General features: G+C 41.2%; 1 protein-coding gene across 1 annotated transcript in view; it reads right to left on the reverse strand.

The window, feature by feature from the left end:
- Positions 1 to 390: 390 nt before the first annotated feature.
- Positions 391 to 20,322, reverse strand: part of LOC106581802 (fidgetin) — a 41,574-nt gene continuing 21,642 nt past the window's right edge. Inside the window, exon 3 of the mRNA XM_014164127.2 lies at positions 391 to 6,466. Coding sequence (XP_014019602.1) covers positions 4,242 to 6,466 — 2,225 coding nt within the window. The 3' untranslated portion in view covers positions 391 to 4,241. The remainder of the gene's footprint in view (positions 6,467 to 20,322) is intronic.

Consider the following 20,322-nt stretch of genomic DNA (forward strand, 5'->3'; position numbering starts at 1 on the left):
TTGGCTCAAACTCATTAAGAAGGAAAGAAACTCCACAAATGCACTTTTAACAAGGCACACCTGTTCATTGAAATGCATTCCAGGTGACTACCTCATGAAGCTGGTTGAGTGAATGCCAAGAGTGTGCAAAGCTGTCATCAAGGGAAAGGGTGGCTACTTTGAAGAACCGCAAATATAAAATATATTTGATTTGTTTAACACTTATTTGGTTACTACATGATTCCATATTTGTTATTTCATAGTGTTGATGTCTTCACTATTATTCTACAATGTAGAAAATAGTAAAAATAAAGAAAAACCCTGGAATGAGTAGGTGTGTTCACATTTTTGACTGGTACTGTATATACATGTATGTGGTGCATTTTAATATGTATATATCAATAGCAAATGTACATTGAGTACACATATGTGCAAGTTTATTTCCTGTACATGTGTATGAAATGTATCCATTTGAATTTCACATATCTTAATGTTAACCCCCTCACACTTACACGTTCAATTGTAAGTGCACACACATACACATTAACATGCGCACCACAACAATTCACAAAGGATTAAAGCGAGTCATAGTTTAAAAACAGATTTTGCATTAGAGACCTTGGAGAAGACCTATACAGCCCACAATATACTTGCAGAAATGTGGCATTATGAGTACTTATATAGCCCATAGAAGTCAGTATCTCAAGTGTGTGTGCATTATCGTCACCTTCACACTCATAAATGTGTCTTATCAGTTTTGCTATTAATACTGTTCAGTCTTTCTGAGGTAGACTGTTCAAATTCAAGGGCAAGCTGTTCATTTAATTTTATTTTTATAATCATTTTTGTTATTTTAGATTTTTTATTTTTTTTGTACAAATGCATGACATTCAAAAAGACAGAACATAAGTACTACATGTACAATATGTAGCAATGAGGTAGAAATGGTTATAAAGAACAACATTTAAATATAAAACGGATAAGACTACATAAAGATGAAGCTAACATTTATAGCAGTTCTGTACAAAACCCACCCAGAGGGGACACTGATAGAGTATGGAAAACAAAATTCAAGTGATTAAAGATGCACTATGCAGAAATCGCTCTGCCATTTCTTGGTTGCTAGAATTCTAATAGTTTGCCTAATTTCAGTTTATGCGACAAAACAAGCAAGTATAGCGTAGAGAATCATTGTACCATCTAAACCGCTGTGAAATATTGTTTCCATAACCAAAATATTGTATTTTCAGCTGTTTGAAGCTGGTGTACAAAACCGAAAGTAAAAGACACAAAAACAAAACATAAGCATGGGAAGCATAGAAATAGCGCACATTGAACATATCTACTGTACCACTTCTTAGACTTGCTTTCAATGAGAAGGACAGATCTATAACTATACTTCTATCTGAATTTGTTTTAACATTGTCAGAAATGAGGGAAATAAAAGTGCTTATCAACCTAGCTACTTTGTTGCACATATTTTCCTATATAGGCCGATCCTTCACATTGTTGTCCCCCAGACTGAATTACTTACTTCAGTGAACATCCTTAACCTCAAGAAAGAGTATCATATGTGTTTGAATGTGGTGCCATTTTTTTCTGATCGCTTTGCTTTCCCTGTTCTACTGCTCTTATCGTTAGTGTAATGTAGTGTAATAATGTATAACTTGTTCAAAAGCTATTTTCTTTACATTGAATTGTTTCCCTTAAATTCATGAATGTGTCCTACTTGCACAAGCAAATCTGCTTAAGTCCCTGTTAAAGAAATAATTGCCATTTTGAGGTTAATGAGCTTATGTCAAAATAAAACTGTTGATTTCACTTTGGCATCAAGAGAGGCTTACTAACAAATTTTTGTATGACAGAACAAAGCTTTCACTTGGTGAACTACACTTGAACTTCAGGGGACTTTTATCCTATGCTTGTATCTAAGGCAATAAAAGCCATATAGCAATATAAGACACAAAGATCAAATACAATAAAACAAGCAGATTTAGTATAGATTTAGATTCATGGGATATTCATCAATGCAGCTATTATTATTTTTTTATTAAATTGCAGTGTTGTTTCTTTGTGCAGCTGTTATTCTTTGTAATAGCGTTCATGAAAAAGCAGTTCAAAGCTTTTTTAACAAAGCCAGGTGAATGTTTTGTCTTGAGACTACACCAGAACAGGGAACTGTCATGGACGATCAGTGATTCTACGGCCTCCTGTTTCTCAGTAAGTGCAGTTATTGAACAAATAGCTTTTGTAATTGTATCAGTGCATGTTTTGGAGAGAAACAAAATAAGCTGAGTAAGAGCAGAGAAATGTGTAAATATAAGAAATAAAAATTGGTGAAATACCACATTGAATTTCTTGTAAACATAAACGCAAGATCCCTCAGTGCACCTGCACTGTACTACTAACACGTTCAGTGGTACTGTATCTGGTGGCATCCCTTCCACTGTACTAGTGCCTTGCAACAGTTTCAATACTGCTTTAGTAAACAAACAAAAAATTAAAAAATACATTCAATGCAAGGCTCTTTCATGCAGTTGGCAGACCTCTGTGTCGCCATTGCCTCTGTTCTGGCATATTACTAAACACTGATAGTTAATAATAAAAGCCTAGCTGTAAGAAATGACACTTAAAGAAGGGCTCAAAGACAGGGCTAATGGGCCACACACGTCCCCAGACCCCCTTTTCAAGACCAACATGCTCTGAGAACTGAATAGTCTATAACATAGGTGTGTATGAATGGGGAGTACACTGAATGCGTAACACTAACACAAGCTGATTTTGTTGACAGATAGGCAGCATTTTTTGTTCCCTCAATAGGCTTCATAGTTTAATAAGCAAAACAAGCTCTGTCATCTATCCATTCTCTTAGATTTTGCTTTCAGAGAAAACTAATCAACTGAGGTAGAAAAATAACTTATGGCGTACATAATTCTTAGGTTTTATTAATGATAAAACAGCAGCGGAATGGGATTAAATACCTTGGGAAGCTGTCTGTTCAACCCCATGATGCTTGTCTTCAGCAAATGCGTCTTGCCATTATTCTGCCGCAAGAGGCCTGGCAGTGTTAACTGCAGATGAGATACAAAATGAAGCTGCTGATAATGTTCGACGAATACATATGTTATGCTTCCTCCTACAGATGAAGTTTAACAAAAAAACTCAAATGTGTTCATGTACTCTGGATCAAGGCCAGTCGAATGTGTTATAGTTGATAGAATTTAAGAAACATTATTCCTACATCCTTCCCACATATCAAATACAACTACAGTATATTCACAATGGGATTCTTCGCTTAGAAAATCGCAAAGAAAATACACAATACTCCTCCTTTTGTCTTCCAAATACTCCAGAATTCCTCTGGTACATTCAAAGTCATACTCTTGTCAATTTGTAGCCTATTGAGGTACCTTAACCCTCCTTTTAGATAAGGCAAATTCAAAAGCAAGCCAAATGCTCTTAGCAGTATGTCATGCTTTGACTAAATCTTTAGAGGTACTGCACATATCACAATCACTGTCCTGAGTTTTCAAAAAAGAGAACATCAAAAGAAATGATGTCTATAAATTAGGGTTCAGATTACCAATACCACATACTTTCTTCTGATCACAGAGACCGCAAAGCAGACACCGTTGAGGAATAGTGTTTCAATGGAAAAAAGCATTTCAAAAAAAGTTTTTGTCTCATATTAAAGCTTTTTGTATTAGCACATGCCACCAAAGTAGATTGTGAGGCGAAGAAATAATAGCATAAAATAAAAGAGCACCACTTCAGGCACTTGATAGAAACTAAATCTCAAGAACAGCAGAACGATATATACACACAGAGGTTCCATTCTGTTAAACTCTACCCTACAGTCTCTAGGTCCCGTGTGGCTCAGTTGGTAGAGCATGGTGTTTGCAACACCAGGGTCGTGGGTTCAATTCCCATGGGGGACCAGTACAAAAATGTATGTCACTGGATAAGAGTGTCTGCTCAATGACTAAAATGTAATGGAAAAATGGACCCGCTCGCACCTTGGGAGGTGATGCTTGGCTTCAGCAGTATCAAGCGTCAAAATAATGGTTCTCTATGTTGTGTGCAGATTGCCAGCTGTTGTCTAAAGCGAGCCTTTGCTTCCCTCAGTCCTATGCCTTTACTGTACTGCAGGTGTTAAGGTCACCACTATCTGTAATTTTCCCTTGCCTAGTTTACTGAGGAGAGAATTCTAAATGGTAAACCTCTAAAGGGGTTTCCTACCCACATGTTCTAATGCTTCAGTTTCATTGACTACAACCAAACATTTTATTCCATTCGGTGTATGTATCCAATTCTTTTTGTGATATACTGGGCTGGAATTTGCTAAATACATTTTCAAAGTCTTGGTAGGAGACTGGTCTCATCTGGCTGGGATGGATGACTGAGAGGTCAGAAGCTGGGATGCCATGGAGCTGTCCTACCACTGCCTCCTGGCACAGCTGGGCCACGTCCAGTCCTGAAAAGCCTTCCATCCGCTGGACCAGCAGTGACACCTCTTTGTCACTGAGGCAATAGTTGTGCTGTGACAGTAGTTGGCTGATTATCTGGCGCCGTGCTGTGTTGTCAGGTAGGGGGATGAGGAGCCGTTTGGTGAAGTACCTCCTCAGGGAATCTTGGATCTCCTCAGGCTTATTGGTGGAGCAGACCACTAGGACATGGTCCTCGGCTGTGGTCAGCACACTGTCCAGCTGCATGAGGAGCTCGCTCTGGATCATGTTCACCGGACTCTCCTCACTGAGATGGGCCGATAGAAGCATGTCCACCTCACTGATGAACACAACTGAGGGCTGGCGACACCGGGCCAACAGGAAGGAGGCCTGGACAATCTTCTCGCCCTCCCCCAGCCACTTGGTCACCAGGGCTGAGCCACTGAGCTGCAGGAAGGCAGCCCCCAGCTGGCTGGCCATGCAGCGGCCCAGCAGTGTTCTGCCTGTTCCCTGAGGTCCGAAGAGAAGGAGGCTCCGAGGTAATGTGGGAAGTCCACTGAACATGTCTGGCCTCAAAATGGGCCACAGAATCTCTTCTTTGATGGCTGCTTTGGCCAGCTCCAGACCAGCTATGTCACTCCAGTCCACTGGGGGACCGGGCTGAAGGATCTCTGTGGTGACCAACTCCACCACGTTGGCATCGCTGTTCTTCAGCTGCTCCTCTGCAACGTGGCTGGATGAGGTAGCTCTGCCAATGTCCGAACCTGTAATGGAATGGGAGAGGTGCTCTTCACTTTGCTCGCCCGTGATGGGGGATCCAAACTTTCCAAAGGACTCACCTGATCTCAGGCTTCCCACAGAGCTTTTGGTTGATCCATAGGAGGGAGGGGTAAGTGCTCTGCCAGACTGACTGCTAAATTTTCTTTGCTGATCTGAGGATATTGCCTGCTTTGTAGGCTTAAACGCTAAAGATGACGGATCAGCATTCCTGTCAAATCCATTCCCTCTGCTTGAGTCTGAGATGCTGTTGTCTGGTATTCTGTACATAGGGCTTTGTGAGGAGCGCTGTTGATTGTAGTTGAAATTACTATAGCTAGAGTCCATATCTCCATGCCCTGTCATGTAGAAAGCTTTTCTTTTCAATGAGTTGGCTGAGCTGCCATTCAAAGGTGTTGGTGTAATTGGTGCATGGTTATGGGACTGGTAGGTATAGCCAGAGAGTGTAGAGGGGGGTAGGGGTGTGGGAGCTGCAATGCTGGATGGCAGATAAGAAGAGGGTGGTGGGCCCCCCCCAGGGCTATAGCCAGGGGCAATAACTGTCTGTGAGGGATACCCCGTCGGAGGATAATTGTAGTTGGAGAGGTTGGGAGACCCCACGTTGTAGCTGGGCACTAGAGTAGTGGGAGGTGGAGGAGGGGGTTGTATGAGACCAGCACTGTGCATAGGAGAAGGGTGTTGAGAGGGGAGGCCTGGGGTGGTCTGCCCGCTGTAACTAGAGTGCAGGTAGGAGCCATTGTAGCCCGTAGCGTATTCCTGAGAGGACAGGCCCGAGTGTAGACTGGTGGTCGTGTGACTCCCACAGTTACTTCTGGAATAGCTGGGCTCGTTCAGGCTGCTGGCCACCCCTGGGGTGCTACCTATGTTGGCCGACACGTCTGTAGGGGGAAGGGCAGCTGTCATTCCAGCTTTGTTCACAGATATAACATCTGGACCGCAGTTCATTGAGTAAATCCCCTCCTGCCAGGACTCACTCTCTGACTTACGTCCGTTGAGGAGTCCAGGCGTGCCATCGGAATACGAGCAGAGCAGTGCTCTTTCACTCGGACTCTCTAAAATCCCAGAGTACTTCTCTGCGTATTTCTTCAGCAGGTTGGAGGCGGTGAGTGCAGAGATGTCGTCGTTTGCCCAAGCATACTGGTAGGTGCGCTGCAGGTGCCCCCGGTAGGCCTCCACTTTGTGTGCAGGGGAGCGGGTGGTGGAGGAGATATCAAAGTGCTGCTCGGCCCACTGCGCATGCTCTGGGGTCCACTGCATCTTTAGGCCTAAACACCCAACAAAAAGAGAGAGATGGGTCAAAATGACTATCAGATAGCAGTTGCTATTTATTCTCAGTTTTCTCAAGTAGTTGTCAGAATTTTGTGTCTAGAAAAAAAGTTGGTTCATTTAACATGGTGGAAAAGTTGTCTTTGTGGCAATGAACTAACAAATTACTTTGTTTAAAAAGAAATCCCAATTTCCAATACCTTCATACAACTAACTTCCTCTACTGCAAAATAGGCTCTGCTGACCAGTTACATCATGGGCAGTGTGTGGATTTGGGACGCACAACCTGGTTAGCAAAGTATAATGCACCCTGCACAGAACAGAATGTCATAGACAGTGCAGGTCAGTCTATAATCCAACTCTCATGTAAGGCATTCCGAGACAGTTTCAAATCTGCTTCGAGGAGAGCAGCAAACCAATCTCTCAGGCAGCGCTCTGTTGCTTCCATCACACAAACCCCACTGCCCAGCATGAATTACAACGGCCCTGTGTCTGGCTGCTGCTTCCCAGTCTACAGAGTGAGAGGGAAAAACATGCCTCACTTGTCTTTCTCTCTTCCCAGACTTTATTTCACTGCCTCCAGGGCTCAAAAAGGCATGATCAAGTTTAATACTAAACTCCATCTGCAAACACAAGTCATTTTAGACTCAGCATGGGATTATCAAGAAAGAAACAGACCGCTGTGTTTACAGTATTAAAACACACACACACACACACACACACACACACACACACACACACACACACACACACACACACACACACACAGTCCTTATCAAAGTCAATCTGACTTAAAACCCTATTAGTAAACACTGAATCACAATGCAAAACCATCCATTCCATTTGCTTTATTGGTCTACCTCGGCCAGCCACACGTGCAGCAGCACAATACGACATCGCCCAGTAGCTTCATTCCCCATCCAAGTCTTTAAGAAACAAACAGAGAGTATCCAGCGGCGGATTACAGCGTAGTGTTTGTCTAGTAACAGAGAAGCACGAGGTTTCCCTCATGACTCCCTTCCAGCTGCTTGCCCAGCCGCCAAACCAGGCACCAGGAGCTAATTAGCAGGATGCCGCTGAGCTAATTGTGTTCATTTACAGGGTTTTAGTCAAAAGAGATCCATGCTACAGTACGGCTCACGCGGCTGTCAGCCTTCCGAGCTAATGGTTAAGAAAAGCCCATGGCCAAGAGCCCAGTCACTCACAGCAGCCATAATATACCGTAGCTAGCAGCAAGTCTATTCACAGTAAATACAATCTATAGAGCAAGACAATGATCTGAGAGACAAGTCTGTACGACCTCAAACAAAGGAGAATACACAGACAGACATATCCAAGTAACAGTGTACTTGAAGAGGCAAAATGAAAATACTTTGCATTAAATAATAGGGATGATAGATGTATTCAACAAACAAAAAAAAACGATCAGCCGATTATGAGGAACAGGCTACACACAGTGCTGTAGGTGTTCCAGGGGACTGCTTGTGGCTGTCTTGGGAATTGAAAAAGTTACTTTCACCGATTACTGTACTCTTCGACCTTTCATATCTCTTGCATTACTCATGCTTTACGTTCTAGGTCATTAGTCCTCTTAGTAAAGTCCTCTTGATGCATGTGGGTTGTGCATAGCAATACAAAAAAAAGTATGATATTTCAAGTGGTAAATTTTTTTTCTGCAACAACACATTCAAGTGTATAAGAGCCTCAAACAATATTCTGCCTCTCATTTTAATGGCTTTTTTTTTTACATGATCTGTGCACATTATCTGACAACATCAATTTCTAGCTTTGCATAAGCAAAGAGATTGGATAGAAAACATATTTTGGCACCAGAGACTGTCTTCTACAATTGTTGTCCATCACATTTAACAGAAATCATTTTCAATGGCACCATTGTTCATCGTGCAGAAAAATATTTTTTTCTTTGAAATCCTCTCTGCACAAAGTGCCACTTTAGACAATCTGAGAGGCGCTTCTTGCAAAGTGTACTTACACATCTCAATATAAAATCATTTCTGCGTGATAATTAAGTACCTTACTGTGATAGATTTGAATTAAAATGGTCAAAAAAGAAACAGAAAAAAAATGCTTAGCAAAGAGCAATTTCTCAAGCAAGCATTTTGCTAGGACTGCCTTGGAGTGGTCTGAGTGGGGGGGTGTATATAAAACACAGGAAAATCACGTTTTTGACTGCATTTGGCCATCAATGAAATTGAAAGCCAGCAAGAAAAGAAAATGTTTTAAATACAGCAAGTCAGTGAAAACCCACTGAACTGTAGATGAGGGCTAACACGGAGAGACATCCCTCTCTCTGTTGAAAGGGGCATACCGCTTCACTTCGAAAGGTGTTTGACAAACTATAAACAAACTTGGTTTGAAAATTCTGTTTTCCCGCCACATAATAGGCTATATCCTTGCCTAGCCTAGCCATGGCTTTCAGTCAAGACGTGTGAGGACACTTGAATGATGTCAATCTGACCCAATAACTACATGAAATGTGATTACACACTTCAGGGATGACATTAGCATGGACAACTGTGTTGATTTAAAGCGTCTCCATACGTCATAAAAAATATCACCAGAAACTGCTCCTAACACTTAACTCCTAACGTCTAATACGGATGTTTAAGGGAGTAGCTTAAGGTTAAACATTTACTCATTTAAATCAGTAAATGAAGAGTGTGTGGCGCACACCACACACCACACAAATCAATTACAACCAAATCAGGCAACAATGCCAACTTTCTCTAGGTCTTGTTTTAGCCCATAGACATATGATTCACATTATCCCATCTGCATAGAAATACAAATGCAACAACATCCGCAGCTTCCTTTCTGTCTTGCAATTGGTATAATTACTGACTGTTCCATTAGTGGAATGTTTTCAGACAGCCTGAGGGCGTAAGCTAAAATTCCACTGATTAGCAACTCACAAAAAGCTCTTTGTTTAACTTAGCAGTCTCCTCTGTTGGTCAAATTCAAAACGGCATCCTCCAAATTTATGGGATACATGTCATTGGTCAGTTACATATTTCTTGTTTTTTGTTGAAAATGGCACTCGTAATGTTAAAAAAAGACATGCGGAAGTACAAAACCCTTTGTCTGGATATTGTATGATGTTTAATTTCTGCTACTGTGATCATCTCCAATGAAACAGAGACACTGACCTTTTTGGGAACTATTAATCTTGGTTGCCTTGGCCATTTTTAAGCAAACAGAACTGGGCCTCTGCTCTGTCCATCCAATTTCCCAGTGCGTAAATTGGACCACCGCTTGCACAATTCTCTATTCATTACTGGGCTGCTGAAAGGAAGCACAGAGGTGGCAGAGCGTTTTTCTTTTCCTTTTTGTGTGTGTGTGTGTGTGTGTGTGTGTGTGTGTGTGTGTGTGTGTGTGTGTGTGTGTGTGTGTGTGTGAGAGAGAGAGGGAAAGAAGAGCGAGAGAGAGAGGGCAATGCCTTTTAGGAGGATTCCCAAGCATAGAAAGCTGGACTCTCTTTTGGGGTGGGGGAGGGTTGAGGTAACAGCTAGCTGTCGTAATTGAAACGTGGCCTAATCAGACTCATTACCATTTCCAGCAATTTGCACCACCAAAGATGCTTATTAGGTAACTGTGTTTAATAAGCCGCCTTTTAGAAAATGAACTGTAATGAGCTCTTTAAAGTCAGACTTGAGCGTGATTATGCACTGGAAGTGTCTTGCAGGGCTGAAGCAGACTGGTACATTTAGTCGTGTACAATGTCATAATTAATCTGCACACACTCCGCACTCCACAGCACACAATAGCCACAGCTGAGCCAGTAGACCTGCTGAAAAATGTGTATAATTACTGATCATTACAGCCCTGGGATTTTCATCTGTGGATGTAAACATAATTATGAGAGCTTTTGCTTTTTATATTGCACACACAGACCACTGGATATGACAAGCGTGCAAATACTGTCGACAGACAATTACATTTACAAATCAAAACAAGCTCATATTCAAATTCAAATTCACTCAAGATATTTCGAGGGGGAGAGAATTTTCTAATGCAATATGTAGAGGTAATCGGCATGGCAACTGAAGCCCATTCATCTCACATATCAAGTTGACCATTTAAACTCAATTTAGAGGACCATGTGGCAGTAATTCCGATGAATCTATAGACCGCAGGGCACCATTTAACCCCTCATTTAGTAAAGATATGCCTTCTTCAGTCACTGTCTTTTTCACTGTTTCAACCCATTCATTTCTCAGCCAGACTATACTGTCAATGAATGTGATGCAGTTTTGCAGTGTGCTTTGTCTGTCACTGATGCTGGGCATCAGTAGCCAGAATAGATTCCAACCTTTACACTTGCGGACAGGCTTCCTGTTGAGATTAAGACACTGCCGAACCGGCGCGAGATATCGATCGGAAAACGTACCTCAATCCAGCGATGAGAAATTGTTGTACTCAGAATTGTCCCATTATCCCAACTGTTACACTGAGAAGATACAACGACTGCTAGGTTTTCAGAGAAACTGCCCTTTTCGTCCTCATGCTAGGTAGCAGAAGGTACAACACATCCCTGGATTGAGGTACGTTTTCTGAGCCATATCTCGCACTGGCTTCACGGTGTCTTAATCTAAACAGGAAGCCTGTTTGACCCCAGTGCAGCTTTAAGCAAGCGTAGGGTCGGAATCTATTCTGGTTTAGGGCATCAGATGATCCAAATGAACCAGACACTCATAACAATTTACCTCCATCGTGTGTTATTCAAATGAAATATTCAAACCACAATTAATCAAGTAATTACCTTTGAATATGGTCAGAGAGCAGTCAGCATCAAAGCATTGTGGTTAATTGTTGTAAGTTTCACACCGACTAAGGAAGCTAGGCCTCGGATTCCAGACGATTCCAAGGCAATTCATGCAGGATATGATCGTAAATCTATGATGCACTTATCTTTAATGTAGTTGGCCTGTCAGTCAAACAGTACATTTGCTGTGACAAGGCCATTCTTCGTAATCACAGTAATATTCATGATGCTTTTCTCAGAGAACACACGGCACCGACACAGCCCGCTGTGACAGAGCTGTAATCATTTCAATCTAGTAAACACAGATTCTTCCTTTCAAAGCAGCCTGCTCCTTCAGTGATACAATGTGCCTCTTCCCTTTTCCTTTTCCTGGAAGCACAGGCACTCTTACCTCCGGCAATATATCCTAGAGGGAACGCGAGCAGAGACGAGTGTCTCACTGTGGCATTTACCCAGCAGCACATGTGGGCCTGTAAATACAAACAGGTCTCCAAGTCTCCAAATATATCCAGTTGTACCCAACTTGTTTCTAACCCCTTTTATTAAGACATAGGCTGCCATCAGGTATAGCTGCGTTATTTCAGCTGTTTGTGTTCGATGGATGACATAGGAAAATGTTAACATAGCGCTTTAGGAAAAATCAAATCACTTTGTTCATATCTATTCTACCAGTGTCATTCCTTCTTCTACCAAACACAGCTTTATTGTCTGTGATTTAATTGAATTGGATTACTCAAAATAGACTTTGATAATTTAAGAGAATTTATCTTTTCTGCTCTCTTTTCGAGACAAAACAATGCATAGTTGACCTTTTATATCCGTTGAAGGATGGACAAATTAATCAAACTCAGACACGGCACTAGAAAAATATTTAGGGTTGAATTATAATTGAGAAAATCTCTCTCGCTCTCTCTCTCACTCTCTCACTCTCTCACTCTAAATACTTCCAGCGTCTCTTTTTGCCCAATTACATTATTAGAGCAAGAAAGGCCTTTCACCACCTGCATGGTCATCTATCAATACCAATAACATATTGTAATTATTGAGCCAACAACCAAGACACAATTCACATTTAATTGTAGTAATTATAAATCATTACACAGTATTTTCTTATATTAAGTACAGTGGCTGCATCATATTTCAAGAGCACGGGGTATATGTGCACACGACAGCAGGGAGTGTAATGACTATCTATTATCTTATATTGCTTGTAATAATACTTTTCAAGTATCTTATTTCATGAAGATTGGTCTAGGCATACTGTGTAACTAAAACTATAACGTATTGGAAATGTAAATAAGATACAAACCATGTCAACGCAGACTAATGAAACGTGAGAAACCCCGCAAATGTGGACTTCCATCCAAAAATGGGTAGTTTCAAATCTAACAGAAACACACGTGCGCACACACACACAGTTATTTTGGCTTGACTGAAAACTATAGCCACATCATAATAATTGAAACTGCTTGATGTCAAAATGTTCCATTTTCTGCAGTCTGACTTGGGGCGGTTAAAAAAAAAACGATCAGGAGCGCAAAGCAGCCTAATCCTGTCGGTAGAGACAACAGACACTACGAGATGTCTGGGAGCCCTCCCTCCCTCCCTCCCTCCCTCCCTCCCTCCCTCCCTCCCTCCCTCCCTCCCTCCCTCCCTCCCTCCCTCCCTCCCTCCCTCCCTCTCTCTCTCTCTCTCTCTCTCTCTCTCTCTCTCTCTCTCTCTCTCTCTCTCTCTCTCTCTCTCTCTCTCTCTCTCTCTCCATCACTCTCACTCTCTCGCCCTGACAAAACAAGGAAACACATGCATCTATGGCACCATCTCCATTGCTATTCAAATCTTCTAGCATTGCATTTTCATGGCCGATGATTCTTTTTTTTTTTTTTTTTGCACAAAGCTTCCTTTTTCCACACTTTATATGTATGCCCATAAAGTACTGCACACATTTCGACCTCTGTATCAAACGCTATACAGAAATGCTGAAGAAAAGCAATGAATCATCATCATTATACAAATCCCCTACACATAACGCCACTTGTCCTGTTTTAACGGCCTGTGTAGACTACTGTAAGAATTCATTTGAGTGAAACTTGCATGGGGACATCTAAGATTTTCTCCACAATTGCAATAGGGTATGTTATTAAATAGGACAATACTGTAAAGTAATCTAAATTAACTGCAGTACCAAGCGGGTCAAACTGTACCTGCAAGTTTATCACCAAAAAATGTGAACATCTAAAATATTTGAACATCGTTACAATGCAATGTTACTTTCGTTACTTTTTTTACAATGTTACTTTCGGGTACTTTTTTTTTTTACATTGTTACTTTCGGTACTTTTTTTTTACAATGTTACTTTCGGTACTTCTGTCAAATGTGTCTCACGTCATATCAGGATTGAGAGGAGCGAGTCAGTCTAGTAATATGTCTGAATCTTCTCAAGGGGGCAGTAGTAAGCTAGCCAGGCTACTTGTCTTCTCAAGGGGGCAGTAGTAAGCTAGCCAGGCTACTTGTCTTCTCAAGGGGGCAGTAGTAAGCCAGCCAGGCTACTTGTCTTCTCAAGGGGGCAGTAGTAAGCTAGCCAGGCTACTTGTCTTCTCAAGGGGGCAGTAGTAAGCTAGCCAGGCTACTTGCACTTCCTCATGCAGCGACAGTGCAAGCCACTTTTGAGAAGCAAGCGAGAGAAGAGAGAAAATGCAGACAACATGGCTTCTAATGAAAACATCATACCTCCACACCAGCAGCTTGTTGACAAAACTGGCTCCAGAAGTGAACTATGGGAATACTTTGCTTACAGAGCAGATGATGATGATAATAATAATAATAATAATTTTGGGGTGCTTAATATTTGTCCTGTTACACAAAATATGTAATGGAAATGTGTTTCTTGCATAGCCCAACTCCCCCTGAGACACTCACATGGAGTGGGGTCATGGCCAGGATCACCATTGTCCAGCTTTCCTGAGGGGCGAGCCCACCAAAACAACTATGCAAAAGGTTTTACAAAGCAGTGCAGTGCAAGGGAGGTTCATTTTACCAAAACGACATAAACTATTTTACACATGACATTTGCATTGTATTGTTATTCTACTAGCAACTATATAATTATCTTCCCGTTTGTATGGGCTTGCTAACAGTAACCAGCCAGCCCTGCAGCCTTGGGCAGAGCATTGCACCCTGGGAGTTGTAGCATGCTGTGTAAGATCCATTGTAGAGACTATTTCAATACAGATGCTTTAGAAATGAGCTTCAAATTGTTATTTTATGTCATTTTGGAACTAAACTCTGTTAAATGATATAGCTGTAATGAATAATAAATCATAGGTTTAATAAATGTAATTTGACCCAATATTATGGCCATAGATGAGCAAATTATGTATCAAATTAATTTTTAAACAGTTTAGATGTAATTGTACAATTATGTTGTATGCTCTAAGTCTCAAATATGGTTTTGAATAAGGAACATTTAAGATATATTAAAGAAATGTAATATAGAATTGAATATATTATATTTGTTATTTTAGTAGTTCTACCAGTTATCTACATATTGTTCTACGTTTAAAAAATTAAGCCCAGTGGTTACTCTGTAACTTTAGCTAATACGCTTTCATTTTTTTGCAGTGGTATCGTTTCGATATCGAGTATCGTTTTGGTATTGAGTATTGTTTCCGTATTGAGTATTGTGATGCTAAACCTGGTATCGGTATCGAAGACAAAATTCTGGTATCATGACAACACTATGACCCTTGATGTAGTCTACATCATCATCAATATTCGGTCAGGCTGGCTGATATGCGCAGCAGAGAGAGGCAGAAAGACAAAGAGAAGTAAATCACAATCAGTCAAATAAATCGAGCTAGCTAACTGGTAGATTTACATCAATCATCAACATCAACGATCAGCTGATAGCCCACCCTCTTTTCCCAATGTCAATCATGTTTTTAGGAGTTACTGTAAGTAGCTTTCTTATAATTTGGGACAATGAGTGAGTGTGTTGTTGCTCAAATAAATATGGGGGGGGGGGTCATTTTGAGCACCTTACCACTGAAAGGTCTGTGCACGGTCCTGAAGGGCAGAACCCAGCAAAAGCTTAAGTTTGTCCTCATATTAGGACCAATCTCTATAAAGCTAGTGTTTACGCTCAAAGTCACTGATCAGCCGATACTGTGTATTCTTCCTCTGTAGATGTCATGGGAAGATTTAAATGTTCACACATCAACTGAATCATGTTATAAATATATATGACAACACATTGTCAAACAGGCTACTCTATATTCCCAACAATTCTGTGCTGACATATGCCACATTGTTATCATTACGTAACATGCAGTGGCGACGCATCATTCAGGGCAGGTGGGGCTCTCTGCCCCACCTGATTTGCATGTTATTAATACATGTCACATATAAGTTTGCAAACAATGTAAAAAATAAAATAATCATTAAGTTAATAAAGCCGCATACAAACATGGTGTCTTTTTTGCTTTCTTGAGTAAGGCAGCTCCAAAATTAAGGTGTTTCAGCCGAGCTCAGTGCTGTCTGTGGTGGTGGGTCAGTCAGCGGAAAATACGGAGAGTAGGGGTTGGTAATGTTCTCTAGTTGCGCCGTGATTGGCTCATTCTGTCACTCATGGGGACACTACGTCACCACAAAATCTACAGGTAGAGCTCGACCATTCAAGCCCCTTGGGTGCTGCCATATACTTAGTGCCCATCCAAGAAGGCTCAAGGTCATTGGCCACAGATAAAATTACGTCAAATCACGTTATATCTACCGTAGCTTTGATTGGACTGATCATGTCAACATCATACTTTCAAATCCTTTTCAATCCTTGTCATATGAAGAGAAATTATAGATAAATTGTATCGGTGCTCATAGGCCATTGGACATAAACATTACAATTACACAACAAGTTGGAAATCACAAATTCAACAATGAATGTTAAGGTGCCACTGCAGCCCCGGGTTCGATCCCAGGCTGTGACCGGGAGACGCATGAGGTGGCGCACAATTGGCCCAGCGTCGTCCGGGTTAGGGGAGGGTTTGGCCGGCCGGGATGTCTTTGTCTCATCGTGCTCTAGTCACTCCGGGCAACTGTAGCCAGTTCGACAGTGTTTCCTTTGACACATTGGTGCGGCTGGCTTCCAGGTTAACCAAACAGTGTGTCAAGAAGCAGTGCGGCTCTCGACCTCCGCCGAGTCTGTAGGGGAGTTGCAGCGATGAGACAAGATCATAACTACCAATTGAATATTACGAAAAAGGGGGTAACGCCATGGGATAGAAAAGTTTGAATACGTTGGCCATGCTGTCAATCCAGAATGACTTCTGCCATGTTCAAGACACCTGGGAACTCGGATAAAACTAGCTCCAACTGGGAAAAAACTGAAGATATTTTTACACGGTCATCCAACTCGGAATTTCAAGCCAAGGCCTCTTTCTAGAGCCCACAAGAAGGACCGCTGCGAAACCTTCCTGTTCAAGCGAACGAACACAGCACAACAAGTTGAGTACAACAATGTATTGCATGCTGCTGCATAAATGATGTAATATGCCAGGGAGATATGTATACTGTAGCTAAGAATGTAATAATAAGTGTATGTTGTGTGGTAAGCTGTTAGTAGCCCATGTGCCTCACCCTAATCATTTGGTCACTTTCTCCCTCATAATATGCCCACTGTTCTGACTTGGTGGTGCACAGGTAGCCTATAGCCTGTTTTAGGGAAATGGAATCATTGAATATTGTAAGAGCTTTCATTGTCTGCTTATATGTCCCCTTTATTTATCCTATGGTTCTGCCTTGGTGTACAGAGGGAATACTGTAAGAATGGCCCATGTTCTGAATTCTGTCCCTGTACATTTAAAAAGTGCTGAACAAATCATTACATTGACTACGTCCATCCTAGCTCGATCATTAATGTCTTAATCGAAATTTCGGATTGTCTCTTATCCACTCGTCGTGAATTAATGCCATAGTTTACACATCTCAATTGTCAGTAGAAACCACATTTGTTTAAGCGAGTCAGCCATGTCAGCTTTGTTTTTTTAGAAGGCAGTAAATGAGGCTGAATGAATTGTTTCGCTGCCAGACAAGGCTCCGCTGATAGCCTCGTGTAGCAGTGGTAAGGATTCACTCCATGGTGCTGAAAAGAAAGCTCTGCTGTTGGGAGAGCTTTATGTATGCCCTAACAGTTCGTGGGCACAGTTTGTCACCGTTATAGTGCAATTCATGTATTGTTTAGTGTTGTGTTTTGTTGTGTAGCGGCTTAGCCTGCATGCATCTAAAAAAAAAAAATGGGCAGTTTGCCCCACCAAAATGTTCATGCTAAAATCGCCACTGGTAACATGTATTAGTCAACTTTTTGAATGAACATTGAGACATTAGCGTCGCTGTCTGATTAAAGAAAACAGCTGCAAAGCTCTCTGTTAACGGCTACTAGAGGTGCTTCTCAGGAGAAACTTATCTGGGCTGACATCTGAACGACAGACAGTATAATAACAACATATTGATCTGTCATTTGTAAACAAACTCACCGGAGCTTAGAAGCATCAAACGTGCTGTTAGAGCGTACGAGGGCAGAGGAAGGTTCAATGTACCAAGTGCGAACACTACTTCTACTCTGAATTATCAAGGAAGGAATGTTAAAATGGATTGATTCCAAATGAATTCTTTGATAGTTTTAGCTTGCTTACATACGGACATAAATATAGATATGTATTCCGATTTAGTTAAAAATCATGGGGTTGAGAGCGTTTCTGAGCTGTCAGAGATGCTCATTATACTATGACTCTTGAGGCCAAGAGACACGCAAGGCTACCTCTACAGCTAAATCCTCAGACATGCAAAACCAACAGCCCTCAACACAGAAACTGAGAACGATGCAATGTTCTTGTATGGAGAATAATACAATAAGGACAACTTACAGTAGGATACAACTCAATACTCAAATGGCCTGTTAGCTGAAGAATGATATAATGGTAGTTATTGTTTAAAATGTACTCTGCAGTGGTTTTGCAAGTCTCCTCCTAAGGGATCACTTACACACTTCAAAGGAGAGGAGCTGAGGAAGGCGACCTTACTACACTAAGGCTCATTGACCAAAATCCACTCTCTCACCAACGCCCCCATACCCAGTCCCAAAAGTCCTATCCCCATAAGGATGTGTCCAATAAAGAGAGCTGTGAACTGGTGGAAAAATTAGGGGGAAGAACGCAAGCATTCTGGGTGCTTATCACATTTACCACCTAGCAGATATTTACTGCATTTCAGCGGTTTAATGGCATGACGAGCCAGACATTTGATTCACAAACCAATAGGCCGGCCACGTTGGAAATGAACAGATTATCTTGTTCACTGGTCCCATTCACTACTGTGATTACTTCACACTTCCACCCATTAGACTTTACAGCAGACTAAATAATGATCATCTGATTCATGCTAATGCAACGTTGATGTAAAACATCTATCTGCGGTCTTGGCAGACCAACAAACTACTAATCTACTTGTGTTATTCAAACAATCCATTTTTTTTTTTTTAGAACAATATTTATATATCTAATCCCCAGTGCGTATACTCCGAGTCCTCAGTGTCCACGTAGTTCTATTTTGACAGGCATTTCAGCAGAGGATGTCTGAATTGCAGGACGTCTCCTCACTCTAGTGACAGACTGGGGTGTGTTATTTCTCTGCTAGGTGCTCCGCAAACACAACTCGGTTTTAAAGACTAAAGTAACGAGCCCTGGTCAGCAGCTCCCTTTCTCTCTGCGACACATCCCATTCCACACTGTGTAACACAACATTGCTAACTTCCCTTTTTTTTTGTTCTTTTTGTTGTTGTTGTCTAAGCCCTATCTAATCCGGGGGAGGGGGTTCAACTAAGCTATATGGAATTGTTTTAAGAAGGTCATATCAAGGATCATTTTTCTATTTTATTTTGAATTTTAAGACCACTTGAAGTATCCAAACAAATATTTTAAAATGATTTGATAAGAATGTATTTTTGGTCTTACTGGTAGTAGCCCATACAAACGCATTGAATAACAGATTCACTACATGGGACAACAGATATTCCCTCCCAAAAATCAAAAGATCTGGAAACATTTGTTATTTTTTTTACATTTATTTAATCCCTTATTTTCGGCACTAAACAGTCTCCATATATACTTCCATAATTCTTTTCAACTGGTACCGGGTGACCTTAAGATGAGTCTTCTAGAGCAAAACAACCGACATGTACGTGTTCGTGAGTGTCTCATCTTTCCATAGAGGGGTCATCACAGTTTGTGAGCCAAACAGTTTGGACACTATAGACGATTTTGTGAGATGTCTCATGGTCTGACAAACACCGCTCTAGCTCTGTCACCTTTCACCGCAGATATGGAAGTGCGACATAGGCGGATGCGGTGGATTGAGACACATCCAATACAATTTTTTTTGTTGCCCTAGCTTGAACTAGGGATTTTTGTATTATGCTAATTGAATTTCCAAGGGGGCACGGACATCGACCTTAGGGGGTTTAAAGTGAACTCTGCTCTTATGTAAGGAAAAGGCATCCAATCAGTTTGATAATGCTGGAATAGATCCTATCTTCTATGATGGACAGAACAAATTAAATGTAGCTATGCCAACAACACAACTCAGCACGTTTCACTTGTAGGGGGAGTTACTGCTATCGAACTCATGCAGAAATGACAGAAAGTACATCAATCAAGAGGCCTTTGTACTGAAATTGATATAGACGGGCCAGTAATAAAGGTAACAATTGAATGGGTGTCTTTTATACAAAGGAAGTCAAGGCTATTGTTTTATTCAACAACCTCCTATCTATACGACAATTATGGGTTTAAATAGAAGACTAATTGAAAATATCTGATTAAACTTACCAAGAAAGGAACTTTGTCTGTCGCCACAACTAACTTCCCCTGAAGCATTCTACTGTATGGTCACAATCGACTGCCGGTCTGGAGGAAGGTCATTTCTCCAACACAGGCCAGACAAAAGGTGAAATGAGACAACTGAAGCAATCTTAGGTCAATATGAAATAGAACTTGCTCAGCTATACTGTAATAAAGTTACTGAAGT

This window comes from Salmo salar, chromosome ssa21 (genome assembly GCF_905237065.1).
Source record: "Salmo salar chromosome ssa21, Ssal_v3.1, whole genome shotgun sequence".
NCBI lineage: Eukaryota > Metazoa > Chordata > Actinopteri > Salmoniformes > Salmonidae > Salmo > Salmo salar.